Genomic DNA, 16,763 nt, shown 5'->3' with positions numbered 1-16,763 from the left:
TCCGTGTGCCAGCCAAGTAGGTGAGGGGGGGGCCTGAGTGCTGAGAGTTCAGGTCATGGAGCAAGAGTGCAGTCGCCCAGGCATCTGTGCACACTTGCTTATCAAACACCACAGACACCGAGGCACTGCACATAAAGTATGAATTAAGTAATCGCAATCCAAATATGGAGTGAGTATTACATTTCCTGGTTTGTTTTTGTATAGTTCTTTTCTTCATCTCAGAGTTAAATGTGGTTTATTTACACAGCCCTCAATCTCAGGCATCTTGCGTTACATCATACTGTACATCCAACTGATACGTCAAAGAAAAGCAAACAAAAGTTCAAGCCATTTAAATGCGACATCTGCAGTTTGTCTCTCTTTCATATTCACTATAATTGGTGTTTCCTGTTACATCCAGTTCATGGATAGAATAAAGGGTATAATTAGGGAATTTCTGTCTTTCTTTATTTTATTTTACCAACATTTGGTGCAGTAATCAATGTGTATGTGTATGTTTGTATTAAAATGGGAGATGTCAAACTAACAAATGCAATCTATTTTCTAGCAGGCAATACTTAAAAAAATGTGTCCTTCAAATGTACACATTCAGATATTATCAGCCTTAACTAGTCTTTATAAAGATTATCTCTGAAAAATAGTTGCAGTATTCCTTTTTTTTTCCAAAGGGGTTTGCAGTCTTTTTCAAGTGCTGCTCTCTGTCCTCTGATTGACGTCATTCCCGGCTGGGGGTTTACTCTAAAATAGCTCTCATGGCTAAGTTAGGAAACTCATAGCGTTCTGGAGGAATGTTTAAATCAACAAACAGTGTCGCTGGCTGTAATTTCTTTCTTTGCATGTACAAAGAGGTTTGTTTCAAAAGAGGAGCAGCTTGTGCCGGCGCTCCAGTCGATGTCTCTCAAATCCGCCGGGCTTTTCGCATGGTTTGATCACATGAAAAAATATCACAGAGATCTGAGCAGTCACTGTTCTCGTGTGCCGCTGACCCCTGTGTAACGGAGAACGGCTCGGGCTGTGTGAATGGCCTTATTTTCATCGCAAGTAGCACTCCCACACTATAAGTCTAGAAAGTGTTTTGATTGGCCGAAGCTTTCGTTATTATCACATTCTTCAGTGACTACATCCAAAGACAATAGTCATATGTCAACTGTCTCTCCAGCCGTCTGAAATCACACCAAGAATTTGTGCTCTAGGCCACGAAATGTTGCACTTAAATGAATACCACTCTTAATTCTGTTTTAAAAGGAACGTCTTCCTGCATCAAAATTAGATGATATAGTCATCCATGATTTATGCCTGATACTTCATATTTAATAAACTGACTTATTGCCCATTTCCCTGACGACTGTTGTGAGGGCAACATCTGGTTTTGCTCACTTGCTGCTTGTAGTGCTGCGTCTCCTCAATCCACCCAGCATTCAAACAATCGCGCCAGATTTCCCTGTTGCTCTGCACCGATGATGGTTTTCACTTTTGAATGCAAAGAAGTCGGTTGTGCATGTATGTTCTTGTTCGCCAATGACTGTCTTCGCTTTTGCATACAGTTGAACAGACTTGACGTCTATCGTGAATGAAATAATGTGCTCAGCGGCCGCAAGAATGGAGCAGGTTTTCTCGGACGGCAGTATCAATTTGCCTCCTTCTATAATTGTTACACCAGTCTATTTACACAAATACAAACAAATCTCAAATCAAATGCTGTCCACTAAATATTGATAGAAGAAAGACTACTTTTTCCAAACAAATGCCATGCACTGTGAATGAAACATAAGCAGGTCAAAGAGTCCTAAACTGTGCAAACTGACTCAGTAATGTCTGTTACTGATCATAACAGACCAAGTATACAGTACCAGTGGCAAAGATCCTGACTGTGTTTAAGAATGTATTTCATCCAATTGTATTTCATTTTCATTCATAGAAGGATACGTGTTATATTTTTTTATTGTCTTGCTTAAGATATTTACTTGTTTTGAGTAGGCTGCAGAAGTAACAAACTAGCTACAATAATATGTCACAGCAAAAAGTAAAAGTTTCATTTGTTTTTTTCAATAATGTGATTTTTCTCTTTACAGAAGATACATCAGCTAAAGAAGTCAGCAGGGTAGGTCTTAACTTAATTCAATATCCAGATATTGTTGTGACAAGGTACATGAACCTTCATTTAAGTTTCACACATTCCAAATATTTTATTACTTTTCTTCTCAAATTAAAATTAGTGACTCATTGAGTTTGGATTCAGGAATGGACACTATGCCTTACTAAAAATCAATACTGTCCTTCAATAACTGCAAAAATGTCCTAGTGTGCTTGATTAAGATTTGTTTGATTTGATTAGATTAATGGTTTAGTTTGTACCTGTTCTTGCTTTCTTCAGAACAGCACCATTGTGACTTGTGTGGCTCATTTGCTTGAAAAAATATATGAAAATGCATGAAACAGTTTACAAACTCCGCAGTCTTTGGTGAGATGGAGCACAGTAGTGATGCTTGTGATGTGACCGCTGGAGTTGTCCAGAAAAGGCCGTGGCTCTGTGAGTTCAGGTCTGTTCAGGTCGGCATCAGATAGATAGTGAGAAACAACATGAACGTTTTGCTGCACTGTACACTCGCCATGTGTGAGACAGTCAGAAAGAGTAGATCCCCTGTGCTCCACATACAGTATGTAGGTCCACACCTTTATCAATGTGACACCTCCGTACCCCTAGGAGGCCAGGTGTCAGCACACAGCAGGGCTCTGGAGTTGGGTAGAAGGGACTTCACACACATACATACTCGGAGGGGGAGAACAAAAAAAAAGCAAGGGGCACTCGACCCCTCGGTGCGTCATCCATACGACTGTGCAAACAGGATGTGTGAGGACAGAAGGCGTCCCATAGGGAAGGCTCTCTAGTGCGCCACTCTCCTTGCCGTCCTGTCCTCACCCTGTCTGCAGGCGCAGAAATAGACAATTCTCTGGCCGCGTACAAGGCAGGAGGTCCGCCTCTTACATAACCACACTTTTAAGCTGAGCCTGAGCATCAGAGCTTGCCAGGGCTCTAATCAGAGCTGTGGGGCTCCCGTGGCCCCCTCTCGGGACTGGGGGGGATCCCTGGGCTAGAATACAGCAGAGAGTAAGGGTGGGCTGAAGGTTGATGTTGTTTAACGATGGCAGGGAGATAATCCCCTTTCATCCTGCTAAAATCTTGCTATTTGAGTTAGTAGATCTGCTGCGGTAACATTAGACCGGATGCGGTACAGAATGCAGGTTGTTGCCACGTTTTCTCTCGTATCAGAACTTGCTGAATTTTGAAATTCAATCTCCGTGTTCATGGGAGACTGTGGCGTTGCAATTTTCTGTGTGTCTTTTGTCCAGCAGTACCAGGACACAAATATGCAGGGTGTGGTGTACGAACTCTGCAGCTACATGGAGCAGCGCCTGGACACTGGAGGAGACAACAAACTCCTGCTCTATGAGTTGTGCAACATCATCAAAACAGGTAAAAGTAGAAGCTTCGGTTCAAATCACAAAAGTGATGCTGACAACATCTTTTTTATTTATTGTATTTTATTTTTTTAACAGAAAAAAATCCTATGACATATGAAGTGTGTATGAGTCTGGAGTCAGATCTATACAATTTGTATTCCAGTTGCAACTTTTTGGCAACCTAAAAAGTGGCTGCAAATTATATCAGTTTATATATCACTGATGTGCTGCCTTGTGCATCGTGTTAAACCCCACCCATATGCTGCTCTAATTGAATTTTTTCAAAGGAAAACAGATGAACAATCCCTCAGTGTTGTTTCATTTAATTTCATTAATTGTTAAAATTAAAATCCTTCATGCAATTAATATTTTTTGTATGTTACACGTGAATGTCTGTCTCCATCTGGATTAGTTGGTTGTCTATGAAAACATCAGGAACTATGATTGAAATGAGTCCATGATTTCAGTCCAAAATCTTGTACTCAATGAATGTATCGCAAAATACTAATCTAACCACAAAACAGTCACTTCACCAAAAGCACATGACTCATTAAATCCTTTATTATCTGTGTATTCACTGGCGATCGCACAGCCTCTCTCTGTTGTCACTTTGTATGATAACATGACCTATATATGGGTCAGAAATGGGACTGGAGAGGAGGATGGGGAATAAGAGGAACTGGATGGCACTCAGAGCCTTCGGTCAGGGTGCCCTTGTCGTTATGTGGGACATTGTTAATAGATTGTTATTAGATTGTGAGTGGACTATTGTCTCCTTGTCACATTTTCCCTCTTAGGCATACCTGCCATTTGCTGTTGGACATATCTCTGTATGATAATATAACGTGCACATACACTGACAGCTTAGGTCCGTTGTTACTGAGTTTTCTTAACTGTATTCAAAGCACTTGCCCTACACACCTGTGACCTGTGTCTCATGTGTCTACAGCAACAAGAGCTGATGGATTTGCACTTTACTTCTTGGGAGAATGCAACAATGTAAGTGTGGAAGATGTTTGTGGAAGACTTTTTTTATACAATAAAGCAAAAGCAGTCATATGCATATATTTGACACTTGTTTCTCTGTTTCTGTTTCCCTCTCTGTTCTCGTCTGTGCTTCTCAATAGAGTTTATGTTTGTTCACTCCAACGGGGGCCAAGGACGGGCCTCCAAGCCTCATCCCCTCCGGCCCCATCGCATTTGGGACAACCATTGCCGCTCATGTTGCCAAGACTCACAAAACACTGCTAGTAGAGGATATCATGGGGGTAAGGCTGTTTTCCTGCATCCAGTACAGTCGCCCATCGAAGAAATATGAACATTTCACTGCATAGCTGTGATGTTTGACCTCTGCATGTTTCATCAAATCATCCTTGTTCTTCATCACCTGGTCCGATGCACTCGGCACCCTCGAAGCAAAACTACAAAAATAAAAATATACTTTGAATTGTCGGTTGAATTTATGAAGGACTTGCCTGTTCAGCTCTGTGCCTTTGGCGGTGTTTTGCACTTGTGCACTGCAGTGTTTACTGCAGCTGTAATACAGGGCAGATAATAGATATTTGGGGACTTTTCCTAGTAGAGGACAGTGTCTTCATTTACACTTCATGCTCTGAACAAGAGCATGAAGTGCTGAAGAAAGACAAAGTGTCAAAAAAAGAAAAATGGTGAACAGAAATGTTAACCCTGCTGAGGGCAGATGTCTTGTCCACGTTGCCATCTATACTCGTTGTTGAACCAGCCACACTGACCTCCTCTGTTAACCTCTTGTGCAGTCCAGGTGATAATGATGTTCACCGGCCTTCTGTGTTGCAGGACGAGCGCTTCCCCGACGGCACAGGGCAGGACTCAGGGATCCATGTTCACTCTGTCCTGTGCCTCCCCATCCTCACTGCCATCGGGGACCTCATTGCCATCCTGGAGCTGCACCGGCACTGGGGCAAGGAGCCCTTCAACCTCAGCCACCTGGAGGTCAGTCTGACCCAGACAAAACACACCAAGAGTGGGAGGCTGGAGCAAGGCTCACAGAACGACAGTTAGCCTGGTATTCACCTTAATCTGGGTCTGTTTAAGATCTCTATTAACTTTGTGGGGTTCAGTGGGAACTTTTTAAGGATGTTTTAGTCTCTGAGGACTTCCGACGAGGTGCTAATGAAGTGCGTTCTGTAAAATGGCAGCGTAGTGAGCTAGAAAATTACTTAACATACAGGTTGCCCAAGAAAGTGTAGTTACAGATCATAAGCTTTGAAGATTCACATTTAAGACTGAAAACTTCTCTCCCGAGAATAAGCCATGTTTTAAATTACTGGTTTTGTTTTCATTTAAAATCTTACACATTAATCTCAAGCAGGTGTCACAAGGTGTCAAGCAGGTGTCAATGTATTTATCATATGAAAACATCTCTTGGTGCAGCTTCACCTTTGCATTTTCTTTTAAACCCATAATACCGAACAGCGTTACAGTTGTTAGTCATGTGCTCATGAGTGACTCTGAATCTCTAGGTTGAGTTGTGCCAAAGAGCATAAGTGATAAGAAAAGTTTAAACCTGAAGAATTTGTGTACATTTTTGAAACTAAGCTTCACTTTCTTCTCCAGGTTGCGACAGCTACCTTAGCGTGGGCGTCAGTTGCCATTCATCAAGTACAGGTGAGCGATCTTCCACCGAGGACGAGTCTGAATTTAAACTTGCAAATTGTGGCAGATGTACCGCACTTGAACGCTTAACTAAAGAGCTCTGAGGGTACAAGGTGAAACCTGCCCGTCCCACTTATTATGATCCTGGGTAACTTTGTTTGTTCTGGTTCTGCACTGGTGTTTTTAATGGGGAAATCCACTGTGTACAGGAACTGGGTTGTCACTCGGCCCAGTCCTATCAACTCAGCCACAGATTCAACAAACAGCTCCCCGAGGACGTCATTACGGCCCAGCGCTGTTTTCATACGAGCAGATAGCATAACACCTTAGAGGAGCCACGTCCCACTGCAGCCCTGTTAGCCTCTCGCTGCAAAACACTCTGTTGTTACTGACACACGTGAGGGTGGCACCCGGCCAAGTGTGTAGACAGCGAGTCAATTTGTTTATGGTACATGCAGGATGCTGGATGTGTTCTGTAGGAAATGTTTGATACCTCTGTGTGTCGGGTTGTGACCAATTTATCTTTTTTTTTTTCTTTTTCTTTTTTTCTTCCTAGGTGTGCAGAGGCCTCGCCAAACAGACTGAGCTCAATGATTTCCTACTAGATGTGTCAAAGTAAGAGCTGCTGATGGGAGAGTTTACATTTCACTATAAACTAATGCTGATTCCCCCCAAAAAACTTTTCATAATGCATTTACGTCATTTTCTCTAAGTCTAGTGAAAAAAAGTGAGTTGATATTTAGTCTTTTCTCTTGTCGACTCTAAGGTTAAAATAAAATTGATGTCTTGAATGTGAACGTCATCAGAGTTTCCATTTGTCAAACATCTCAATGCACCATTTCTTCTTTTTGCACAGAACATACTTTGATAATATTGTGGCAATAGATTCTCTACTTGAACATATTATGGTGAGTCTGATTTCTGCAAGTTTGAGTTCATTCACTTTGTCCCCCAGGTTACACATCCTGCGAGTGTGTGTTAAGTGGTGTGTGTTAAATAAAAGTAGTAAACCTGCTGTAATACACAGATACACACTTACACCTTGGGCGTGATACATGCTCGTGGGCATTAACAAAACAGACAAAAAGTGATGATAATAATTTTCATTATTATCCACAGTCAATATAGTAGATAACTTCTCAATACTGTACATGTTTAGACTCCGCACAGGCAAGTTTTCCATCTACCTTGTCTAAATCTCAAACAGATGTGGTCTGGATGCATGTAAAACATGATTTTCCTGTTTCTTTTACTAAAACCCACCTCTCTGTTTGTATGTATTTTGTTGCCTTGTGACTGTGGTGTCATCTGAAGTCATTCAAATCATCTGGTTTAAACACTAAAATAAACTGGAATGACCTGTAGTCATACTCTGTGTTTTCAATTGTCTATTCCATCCAACCGTTCCATCTAATAGAAACAATTAAAACCATAGTGATGAATCAAATTTAATGAAGTTGGACGTAATTTTTCATGGTGTCTTTTTTTTGTGTGTGTGTGTTTTTCACATCCTTAATTTGGTTAATAAGCACGTGTCCCTGGGGTTCTTTTGTAGATATATGCAAAAAACCTGGTGAATGCGGACAGGTGCGCACTCTTCCAGGTAGATCACAACAACAAAGAACTGTACTCTGACCTGTTCGATATTGGGGAAGAGAAAGAAGGCAAACCTGTCTTTAGGAAAACCAAAGAAATTAGGTGGGTGAGATTTACCTTTTTCTCTGACAGCATGCTCATGAGTACACTCATTTAACTTACAATAAGAAATGCCTCATACTTTCCATTATACACATATTTTCGCTGATAAATAATATTAAAGGATTAAGACACACCTGCGCTGCAGCGCAAAAAGAAAGAGGAGATTGTTCACCTCTGTGTACAGTACATTCCTTTTGACTTATAGTGAAATATAATGATGTTTACAATTTTTAATCATGCTGTAACATGGATTTTCATATTATTGAAGTATTGATTTTTTCTTTTCAAAGCAGATTTTCACACATGCACCCAGCACAGACTGACCGAGAAGCCTTGACACGCAGTCCACAAATTAAACTCCTCTCCACTTTCCCTCTAGGTTTTCTATAGACAAGGGAATAGCTGGCCAAGTGGCTCGGACAGGGGAAGTCTTAAATATCCCAGATGCCTATGCAGATCCACGGTTCAACCGGTAACATTTTTTCAATTATATGTGATTATTAACAATCCAATTAATGTTCTTGAAATTGTCCTGAACAATTGTTTGTACTTGTATGCCTTCTAACGTATACCACTTCTACTGTATGGTCAATACAAACTCACTAAACTCACAATGATGATTTTTTACAAAATTTTGCATATGTCTTCCTTAACAGAGAGGTGGACCTCAAAACCGGCTACACCACGCGGAACCTCCTGTGCATGCCCATCGTGAGCAGGGGGGCGGTTATAGGTGTGGTGCAGATGGTGAACAAGCTAAGCGGAAGTGCCTTCACTAAAACAGACGAGAACAACTTTAAGATGTTTGCTGTCTTTTGTGCTCTGGCCTTACACTGTGCAAATGTGAGTACACTAAATTAGTCTTATTATAAGTATGTAAGTGACAAACTGAAATCCTCCAACATGATCTATTCCCTCAATGTCTGTGCACAGGCCTCCTCTAAATTTCATGCCACGTAGGTACATAATGTGATGATTTTATAGTTCTCCATAGCGACGAATAGTCGATTCTGCCTTAATTACAGATAACTACACCTGACAGGGGTGGTAACAACAGCTCCTATCAAAAGTTTTCATAGCCTCGCGTGGTCTGTCTGTCACAAGCCTCTTCTCTGTTGGGCCTGACTCACCATCATCTTGTGCGACAGACTTACGCAGGTGCCGCGTCACAAAGTTTGGTTTTAAAATTGATGAGGCAAATTTAATATTTTAAGACAAGACCGCATCCGTCCACTGACAGGATTTATGTTTAGCTGTAATTTATTGCTCACGTCTCAAGGAAACAGACTCAGGCCAGCTCCTGATTTACGGTGATTTAAGGTGTAAGGCTTGGCGCCTGCACCTGACTGTCTTCTTCCTGTGTGTCTGGGAAGGGGACAGGGATACAAGCCAGATGTGGAGGAACACAGATAAAATATGATGCAGGACTGTTTCAGATATCTTAACTCTATTTGACCCTTTGGGAAATTCCAACAGTGATATATAAAGTGTTCAACAATAATAAGAGATACTGTCAATTTCATAATATTCATTCCTCTCCTCTCCTGACATTTTAAAGACTAATTCATGTTCTGTGCTTCCCATAGATGTACCACCGGATTCGGCACTCTGAATGCATTTACAGAGTGACAATGGAAAAACTGTCTTATCACAGCATCTGCACATCCGAGGAATGGAAGACCCTTACCCAGCTCAACCTCCCTACACCCATTTATAAAGAGATCGAAATGTGAGTGCCCTTCTCCGGTCCAGATTCAGAGCAGGTTTTGGTCCCTCGCCCTGCTGATGTACAGTATGAAACCCGTGACCCTGAGTGTAGTCGACCCAGAGCCCCATGTCTGTGTGAAGGAGTCCAGATCTGGATTGTGCAGGAGGCCTGGCAGTCCTCAGATGTCCCCTCATCTGGCTCTGCTCTCCTTCTCCCAGGTGTGCTGCACATGCTAATTTAAGACTCTCCTCCCATCTGTCTCCTTCCTCCAGGTTCCACTTTGACATTAGTCCGTTTGAGGAGATATGGCCTGCTGTCTTCATCTACATGGTTCACAACTCCTGTGGAAAGACCAGGTAAAGTGTCGCGGGGCCATGACTTTGTCAGCGTCAGCTTTCGTCATCAAAACTATCGTGAATCACTCTGTTTCCTTCGTACCGGTTGTAGCTTTGAGCTGGAGAAGCTGTGCCGGTTCACCATGTCCGTACGGAAGAACTATCGACGTGTGCCCTACCACAACTGGAAGCACGCAGTGACGGTGGCACACTGTATGTATGCCATCCTACAGAAAACCACTGGGATCTTCACAGAGCTAGAGGTTTGCTCCTTGTTGGGTCTTGGGTTCTAGCACTACCGAACAAAATGAATTCTAATTTGGAACAAGATTATCCTCTGAGGTTAACTGTGTAATTTCAAGTAGTTATCTTTAAAGGAAGAAAAAAAAAAATTGTATCCACCCACTCTGATTTACAGAAGAAGGGTCTGTTGATAGCCTGCCTGTGCCATGATCTGGACCATCGGGGGTACAGCAACTCATACCTGCAGAAGTTTGACCACCCGCTGGCTGCTCTGTACTCCAGCTCCACCATGGAGCAGCACCACTTCTCTCAGACCGTCTCCATCCTACAGGTAGAGCTCCCCTATGCAGAAATTAAGGCGAAATTAAAGTCGACATTTCTATCTATTCGTTGTATTTAAATGCTAATATCTAATATGAAATGATGTTCCTGACATGTCATGCTTTTAATTATTTTATAATCTTGCTTAAAGACTTGCAGGCAGTGGACAAAACAATGGGCATTTCAAAATAATCAAACATAGCAAGGAGAGGATGTGAAAAATGATGCCATGTGTGGACGAACTTAATTGACAAAATTCAGCGCATATAACAAGTTCAGGGACTCTGATGAAGACAGATGGCCACTTTAAAAATATAATTATCGATATTATTCTGATGAGCTTCAAAAACTCACATTTTCCATGAAGCTGACTTTTAGAGAGTTACCCATTCAAATAAAATTCGGCCTGAATTGAGTTCAAATTTAAGGTTTTAATTTTTTTATTCTTCACATTTCTAAATACATGTTACTTTCATCTTATTGGCACACGTGCATCCTGTGAAGACAGAAATGCTTGAAACTCACACCGTCAGTTGCAGACGGTGGATTGTACCGTGTATGTCCGAGTGCGGGCCTCTTCTGTGACGTCCGGGCGCCGCTGGAACGACTTGAACTTTTGATGGCCCGAGACGAATCTGAGAATACGACCTGTTGTAGTCTAGCTGAGCTGAACGCCTCATAAGTGGAGCTTTTGCTTTTTTATTGATCTCTTTGTTTCTCATAGCTGGAAGGGCACAATATTTTCTCCAACCTGAATTCCACTGAGTACGAGCAGGTGCTGGAGATCATCCGGAAGGCCATCATCGCCACAGACCTCGCCCTGTACTTCAACAACCACCAGCAGCTGTCAGAGATGCTGACCTTGGGGGGACTGGACTTAAACAACCACACTCACAGGTGAAGTGACAACTCGCACCTGTGCAAGGGATCGTCCCAGGCTTCTCGGCATCAGCCGGAGACATGTGAATGTGGTGCACATAAACGGCACATTGAGTTTCACCACATGGACATAACAAGGCTATGTTCCCCCCCAGGGACCGTGTGATTGGTCTGATGATGACAGCATGTGACCTGTGTTCTGTTACCAAGCAATGGCAAATCACACGACTCACAGCCAACGACATCTATGCCGAGTTCTGGTCTGAGGTATAGTGGGATACTGTTTGGGTTGAAACAGTTTTAGTGTCATGATCATGCCTCCAGTGTAACAGTGAGCCTTCTGTTAATACTTGTAAACGATGCTACACCTCCTGTAGCTATCGTACAATTTGTAAGGCAAAAAATTCTCTTGTCTTCTGGTCAAGAGATTTGCTGCGGTAAGTAAAGATAAAAGGAAATGTCTTATTTTTTTCTGCACAGGGAGATGAGATGAAAAAGATTGGGCTACAGCCGATCCCCATGATGGACAGAGACAAGAAGGACGAGGTTCCTCAAGGCCAAGTGAGACCAGCACTTTTGCTCATGTGTCTCTGACTGCACTCACTCTTTATTCATACACATGCTCGGAGAGTTTGAGATTTCATTCTAATGGTGTGGAATAACCACAAAAAGGAAGATAGTGATACGTTTAAACGTTTTGAGAAGAAAACGAGGAGAGGAAACCTCATTGTGGTGGACAAAGAACCAGAATAAAGTGCTCAGGTAGGATTAACAACAGATTAACAAAAACAACTTGAAATCAGAAAGTGTTCAATAACCAGTATCATTATGGACTGAGATGAAAATACATTAAGAAGTACTCGTAGTAGTACCATAAAGTGTAAGAAGCCCCCACAGAATAATATGGATAAATGTAGTAATAGGGATGAATTCTTTACTAGAACTAATGTTGATCCTGTGTTCCCATGAACATTTAATGAAATATCATGCCTACCAGTTATGATGCGTTAAGCAACAAAACATTTAAATAACACTTGATGTTGAGGCTCTACGCATCCATATTCCACACATAAGTGTTTTTTCACAGCGATGTGGACGTGAATCAAATAGATATCCCCCTTGTTTTACCTGAACTGTCATTTCAAATATATGATCTATAAGAACTTTTTTGTGGGGCATAAACCCACAGAGTCCTCTTCAAAAATAAGCTATTATCAACACATCACACAAAACAGAAAATTTTAATCATGAGATGTGTTGCATATCTGATTAATGTCATAACATAATTTGTCTGAAATAGTTTAGACAAAAAAAAACTTGACACGAACTTCCATCTACTGCCTAGTCATTTATTTTTGTTCACTTTTTTTGTTTTGTTTGTTTTTGCCTTTTTTTTGTTAGGTGGGATTCTACAATGCTGTTGCAATTCCATGTTACACAACACTAGCAGAGCTTTTCCCTCCATCCGATCCTCTTCTAAAAGCCTGCAAGTAAGTATTTAACGATACAGAGTATATGTGCGATAGTCTCTTTCTTTACTGTGTGCTTTGACAAAAAAACCTTTTGAGTTGACAGGGAATTATCAAGTGTATGTATTTGGGACAGAAAGTCAGAAACTAGTCAAAAAGTTTCTTCACACAATATGTAAGCTTTCGACCTTACTATGTAAAGTGCCTTGAGATAATGTAGGCTTTGATTTGGCTCTATACAAATGAAATGAATTGAAATATTGTCTGATATGGTCAATGACATGTGTGCTGGCCTGATCAAAATACACATGCTATTGTACTGATGTTTAACTTGTGCTCTAGCTTTTTGACATCATATTAAAGATTTCCAATATAGAAATCAGTGTACTCACAGGAAACTGTTGCTCTTCCTTAACTTTGTGCATCAGTGTGTGATGTGAAATTATGTGTCCGTGTATCATTCGATAAGAGTGCAAGAATGCATTATGTGTAATTTGTGGTGGATGAGCGGGATCATGTTGCACACTTGCCTGCCCTTGTGGGGTTAACCCGCTGTTTTTTGTTTTTTTTTAAATGTTGAGGAATGCAAACAAAGTGAGCATGGTAATATTTAAGCCCCGGCAGTACGTCAGCACTGGGCTCTGGGTGGGCAGCAGGCCTAGACCCCGCGGAGCCCGGCTGCTTGTTGTGGGATTCGCCACAGATGTGTAAACTGCATCAGGCTGGCTAATTGAAAGGAATGGCAGCAAAGGGCAGCACTTTTTGCACTCGTATGTCAGACTGGATTACAGCACGGGGAAGAGAGGAGGTTACATCCGTAGCAACAAGAACGGATGGGACTGCTGCTGCAGATGACGGATGAAGTGTAGTTGCTCCCTGGCTTCGATTTTTGTCTTAATATATAAATTCCGAGTGTAAATTAATTCAATATTGTTGTTTGATACAGTTTTGCTTTGTTGACTGTTTTATCCTCATATTTGTGACATCATTGCTGCAGTTGCATACATTTGACTTATTCTTCTCTTTAAAGTTCTCCAGTAACACTTTGTGTACAGTATACCATAGTTCAAATCAAATGCACACCCTTGTGGTAGCAAGGTGATATAATATTGTTTGTTGAATTAACAATTGTATTCACATTATTTGTTCACAATGTCATTGACACGATATCTCATTATATAATAATAGCGTAACTATTAAGTAATAATAACGGTCCTGATTGTTGACCCATTGTGTGCAGAGTCTGATCTGAGGTGTTCTGTGTCCGCAGGGAGAACCTGGGCCAGTGGGAGAAGATTGCGCGGGGAGAGGTGGAGGACGTAGTGCCCTGCCGACCTTCTGATTCAGGCCCTGTCAAGGTGGACAACTGACTACCAAAGGGGTCACTGGCCCACCAAAGGAAAACAACCTGAATCCTGCCACGGACCTGGAACTCTGTAGGGGGAAGAACCCGCATCTTGTGTTATAGCAGCAGACGGTTTCGCTGAAGGTGACTTGACTTTGAAAAAGAAAAAGAAAACAAACAACACACAGTTACCTCATTGGGTGACGGAGGTGTCAACACTGGCGGTTTCACCAATCCCAGAGACTGACAGAGCTGATGGGGATGAGGGACTTCAACCCATCACCCTGCGTCCACTCAGCTTGGGAATTCATTTGGTAGAATGGACCTGTGATGGTTTGGTTTCTTTTTGGTTGTTATACTTCTTTGGTTGTTTTTTTTTGGGGGGGGGGAGTTATCTCGCTGATTCTTTTATGGTCTTGTATTTGCAGAGGCCTTACTCTGAACCTTTCACAGGCTAGGATATGTGAAATCTTGTTGTCGGTTCAGGCTCTTTTTTTCTTTTTTTTAAAATGGTACTGTTTGCCTTCTGTGGTAGGTTTATCGTACGCGCACTACTTCAGCAAGGTGTTCCCAGAGACAGAAGGAATGTGTAGAGCAGATGTATGGTGTAATGCCACCTCATTGAGAAGGTGGACGTCAGAATGTTTTTGTTTTTTTTTTATCACTTTTTGAGCAAAAATCCTTTGCAGTACTTGAATAAAGTGATACAGCCTATTCTACGTGGAGGTTGCAGAAATCCCCCACGGCATATTCTACAAAATGTGGATGAAATGTGATTAGAGGAGTTAGATAATATCGACACTTGTCAACCCAGTCACAAGAGAGTCACAATGTTTCTCCCTGAGGTGGACCCCACAGCACTGCTCCCAGCTCCCCCTGACATTTAGGAACCTGCTTCACCAACTTTCCTCTGATCAACAGGACCTGTCTCCAGGCCAGCAGTCAAAATATTTGTAGGGGAGAGTTCACAAGATAAAAAGATGCACAAATAGCATCGCTTTTGATCATTTCTAGTACGACAAGACTGCGCACTACTGAATTTTCACTTTCATAACAGTTTTTCACACCACTATCTTGTCATGGATTATTTTACATGACAATCTGGTTCCTCTTTTTAATCAGCAATCACTTATACAACCGCAAATAAAATAGGATACGGCGCAAAGGTGGTTAGGACTCCCAGTAGATTATAAATAACAACTTTACCAGTTGAAAACTTGTATATGTTATGTCCAGACAGCACCCTAATCTACAAAATATGGTTTAAGTGTGATTTTTTCTTTTAAAGATTTAAATTGATTTAAGAGTGAAGGGTGGAATAAGTAGTAGCCTACACAGCCTCAGATCTTTTCTCTTTCTCACACAACCAGGTGTCCTTGCTGGTTGAAAGCCGTAGTAATGACACTGAACACTGTCATTTTGCTGTTGATTCAGGCCACAGCAGCTCAACGCTCAAGTCTCAGCTACTCTCAGCTTCATATTTTCCCATATTGTCAAACCCGTTCAGCTAAAGTGCACCGCATGTCTACGTCTGGACTGCAGAAAGTCGGTTGGAGTTTTACAGGCATGTATCAGAACTTCCCCTCGTGTCCACGACCTGCCGAGGGAAATAAATCTCCCCTTAACGCTTAGTGGCCAAAATCATCCAAGGGGGGAACGTCAAGATTCTTTCAAATCTTCCCTAGGTCTTCCAAAGGACAAATTCGTTTGTCCGAAACTGTCATTCCAGTGGACACCATCCCTCCAATAATGAAAGCACCGCTCAGATAATTAGTTTGACAACTGGTACTGTGCCCCCCACGACCCCCCTGCCCTAAATGGTGTGAATGTACATGTTGATGAATGTTCTGTCGATTGCAGTTCCTTGGTGGTGGCATGTGGGTTAGAGTGCGCCATCAGTTTCCACGATGTGCTCTGTCTTACTTAACAGAGTTGCTTCCAGTCAGCTTCAACCAAGAGCAACAATTAGCATGCACCTAAACTGAAGTTTATACATAGTTTTGCATATATGGTAATAGGTGTATACTGTGTACAATCTAGGAAATAGTTTGTACAGACTGAGTTGTTCGCTCCGATGGTGCTAAACTGAATGGCAGTTGTGTGTGCGTGCGTGCATGCGTGCGTGAGAGAGAGAGAGAGAGAGAGAGAGAGAGAGAGAATACTTTTGACTGTCTCTTTCCCCACTCCAACCCCACCGAGGACATTGTTAAGTCCATAACACTGCACTGTCCCTTCTACTTTTCAGCACCAGTTATATCCCATTGTCTGCACTAAGTTTAGCTTAAGATCTTTATCATTATTATTATTGATGATTATTATTATTATTGCTCTTATTACTATTGTTATTTTCTTAATTAGAGTTCAATTTAAATTAACTTATATTTTTTATACAAAGAAAAATAATGTTGGCCTTTTTGTTTTGTACAAAGTAAACATCGAGATAAACAAAACGGTCTAGACATGTTACTGTTACCCGGAATAATTGAGGAATGTCTCAACTGTAAATGTAAGAGCAGTAGCCCAAATGACTTTTATTAAATACCTTAAAAATACATGTGCCAGATCATTCTTTATTTGGTTTTTGAATTGTCTCTTTATTTGTATTTACTGTATTTAACTAATGCACATAGTTTTATTGATAGAGCTGCATGCATACTACAAATAGTTCT

The 16,763-nt window shown here is 41.5% G+C and overlaps 1 protein-coding gene across 5 annotated transcripts in view; it reads left to right on the top strand.

The window, feature by feature from the left end:
• The window catches only part of pde10a (phosphodiesterase 10A), a 50,067-nt gene extending 33,421 nt beyond the window's left edge, over positions 1 to 16,646 (top strand). For 3 of the 5 annotated variants that reach the window (XM_035606591.2, XM_035606593.2, XM_035606595.2), the window contains 20 exons: positions 2,073 to 2,101; positions 3,352 to 3,475; positions 4,412 to 4,461; positions 4,590 to 4,730; positions 5,278 to 5,433; positions 6,058 to 6,108; positions 6,653 to 6,711; positions 6,953 to 7,004; positions 7,652 to 7,794; positions 8,174 to 8,266; positions 8,451 to 8,637; positions 9,381 to 9,523; positions 9,775 to 9,858; positions 9,950 to 10,100; positions 10,256 to 10,411; positions 11,126 to 11,298; positions 11,436 to 11,547; positions 11,761 to 11,841; positions 12,682 to 12,770; positions 14,020 to 16,646. In XM_035606591.2, coding sequence (XP_035462484.1) covers positions 2,073 to 2,101; positions 3,352 to 3,475; positions 4,412 to 4,461; positions 4,590 to 4,730; positions 5,278 to 5,433; positions 6,058 to 6,108; positions 6,653 to 6,711; positions 6,953 to 7,004; positions 7,652 to 7,794; positions 8,174 to 8,266; positions 8,451 to 8,637; positions 9,381 to 9,523; positions 9,775 to 9,858; positions 9,950 to 10,100; positions 10,256 to 10,411; positions 11,126 to 11,298; positions 11,436 to 11,547; positions 11,761 to 11,841; positions 12,682 to 12,770; positions 14,020 to 14,119 — 2,174 coding nt within the window. In that variant the 3' untranslated portion in view covers positions 14,120 to 16,646. The remainder of the gene's footprint in view (positions 1 to 2,072; positions 2,102 to 3,351; positions 3,476 to 4,411; positions 4,462 to 4,589; positions 4,731 to 5,277; positions 5,434 to 6,057; positions 6,109 to 6,652; positions 6,712 to 6,952; positions 7,005 to 7,651; positions 7,795 to 8,173; positions 8,267 to 8,450; positions 8,638 to 9,380; positions 9,524 to 9,774; positions 9,859 to 9,949; positions 10,101 to 10,255; positions 10,412 to 11,125; positions 11,299 to 11,435; positions 11,548 to 11,760; positions 11,842 to 12,681; positions 12,771 to 14,019) is intronic. The other 2 variants (XM_035606592.2, XM_035606594.2) reach the window with 2 other exon arrangements.
• The last annotated feature ends 117 nt before the right edge of the window (positions 16,647 to 16,763 follow it).

This window comes from Scophthalmus maximus, chromosome 10 (genome assembly GCF_022379125.1).
Source record: "Scophthalmus maximus strain ysfricsl-2021 chromosome 10, ASM2237912v1, whole genome shotgun sequence".
Taxonomy (NCBI): Eukaryota; Metazoa; Chordata; class Actinopteri; order Pleuronectiformes; family Scophthalmidae; genus Scophthalmus; species Scophthalmus maximus.
Note: the sequence above shows the minus strand (reverse complement) of the source record. Positions and strands in the feature narration are given on the sequence as shown.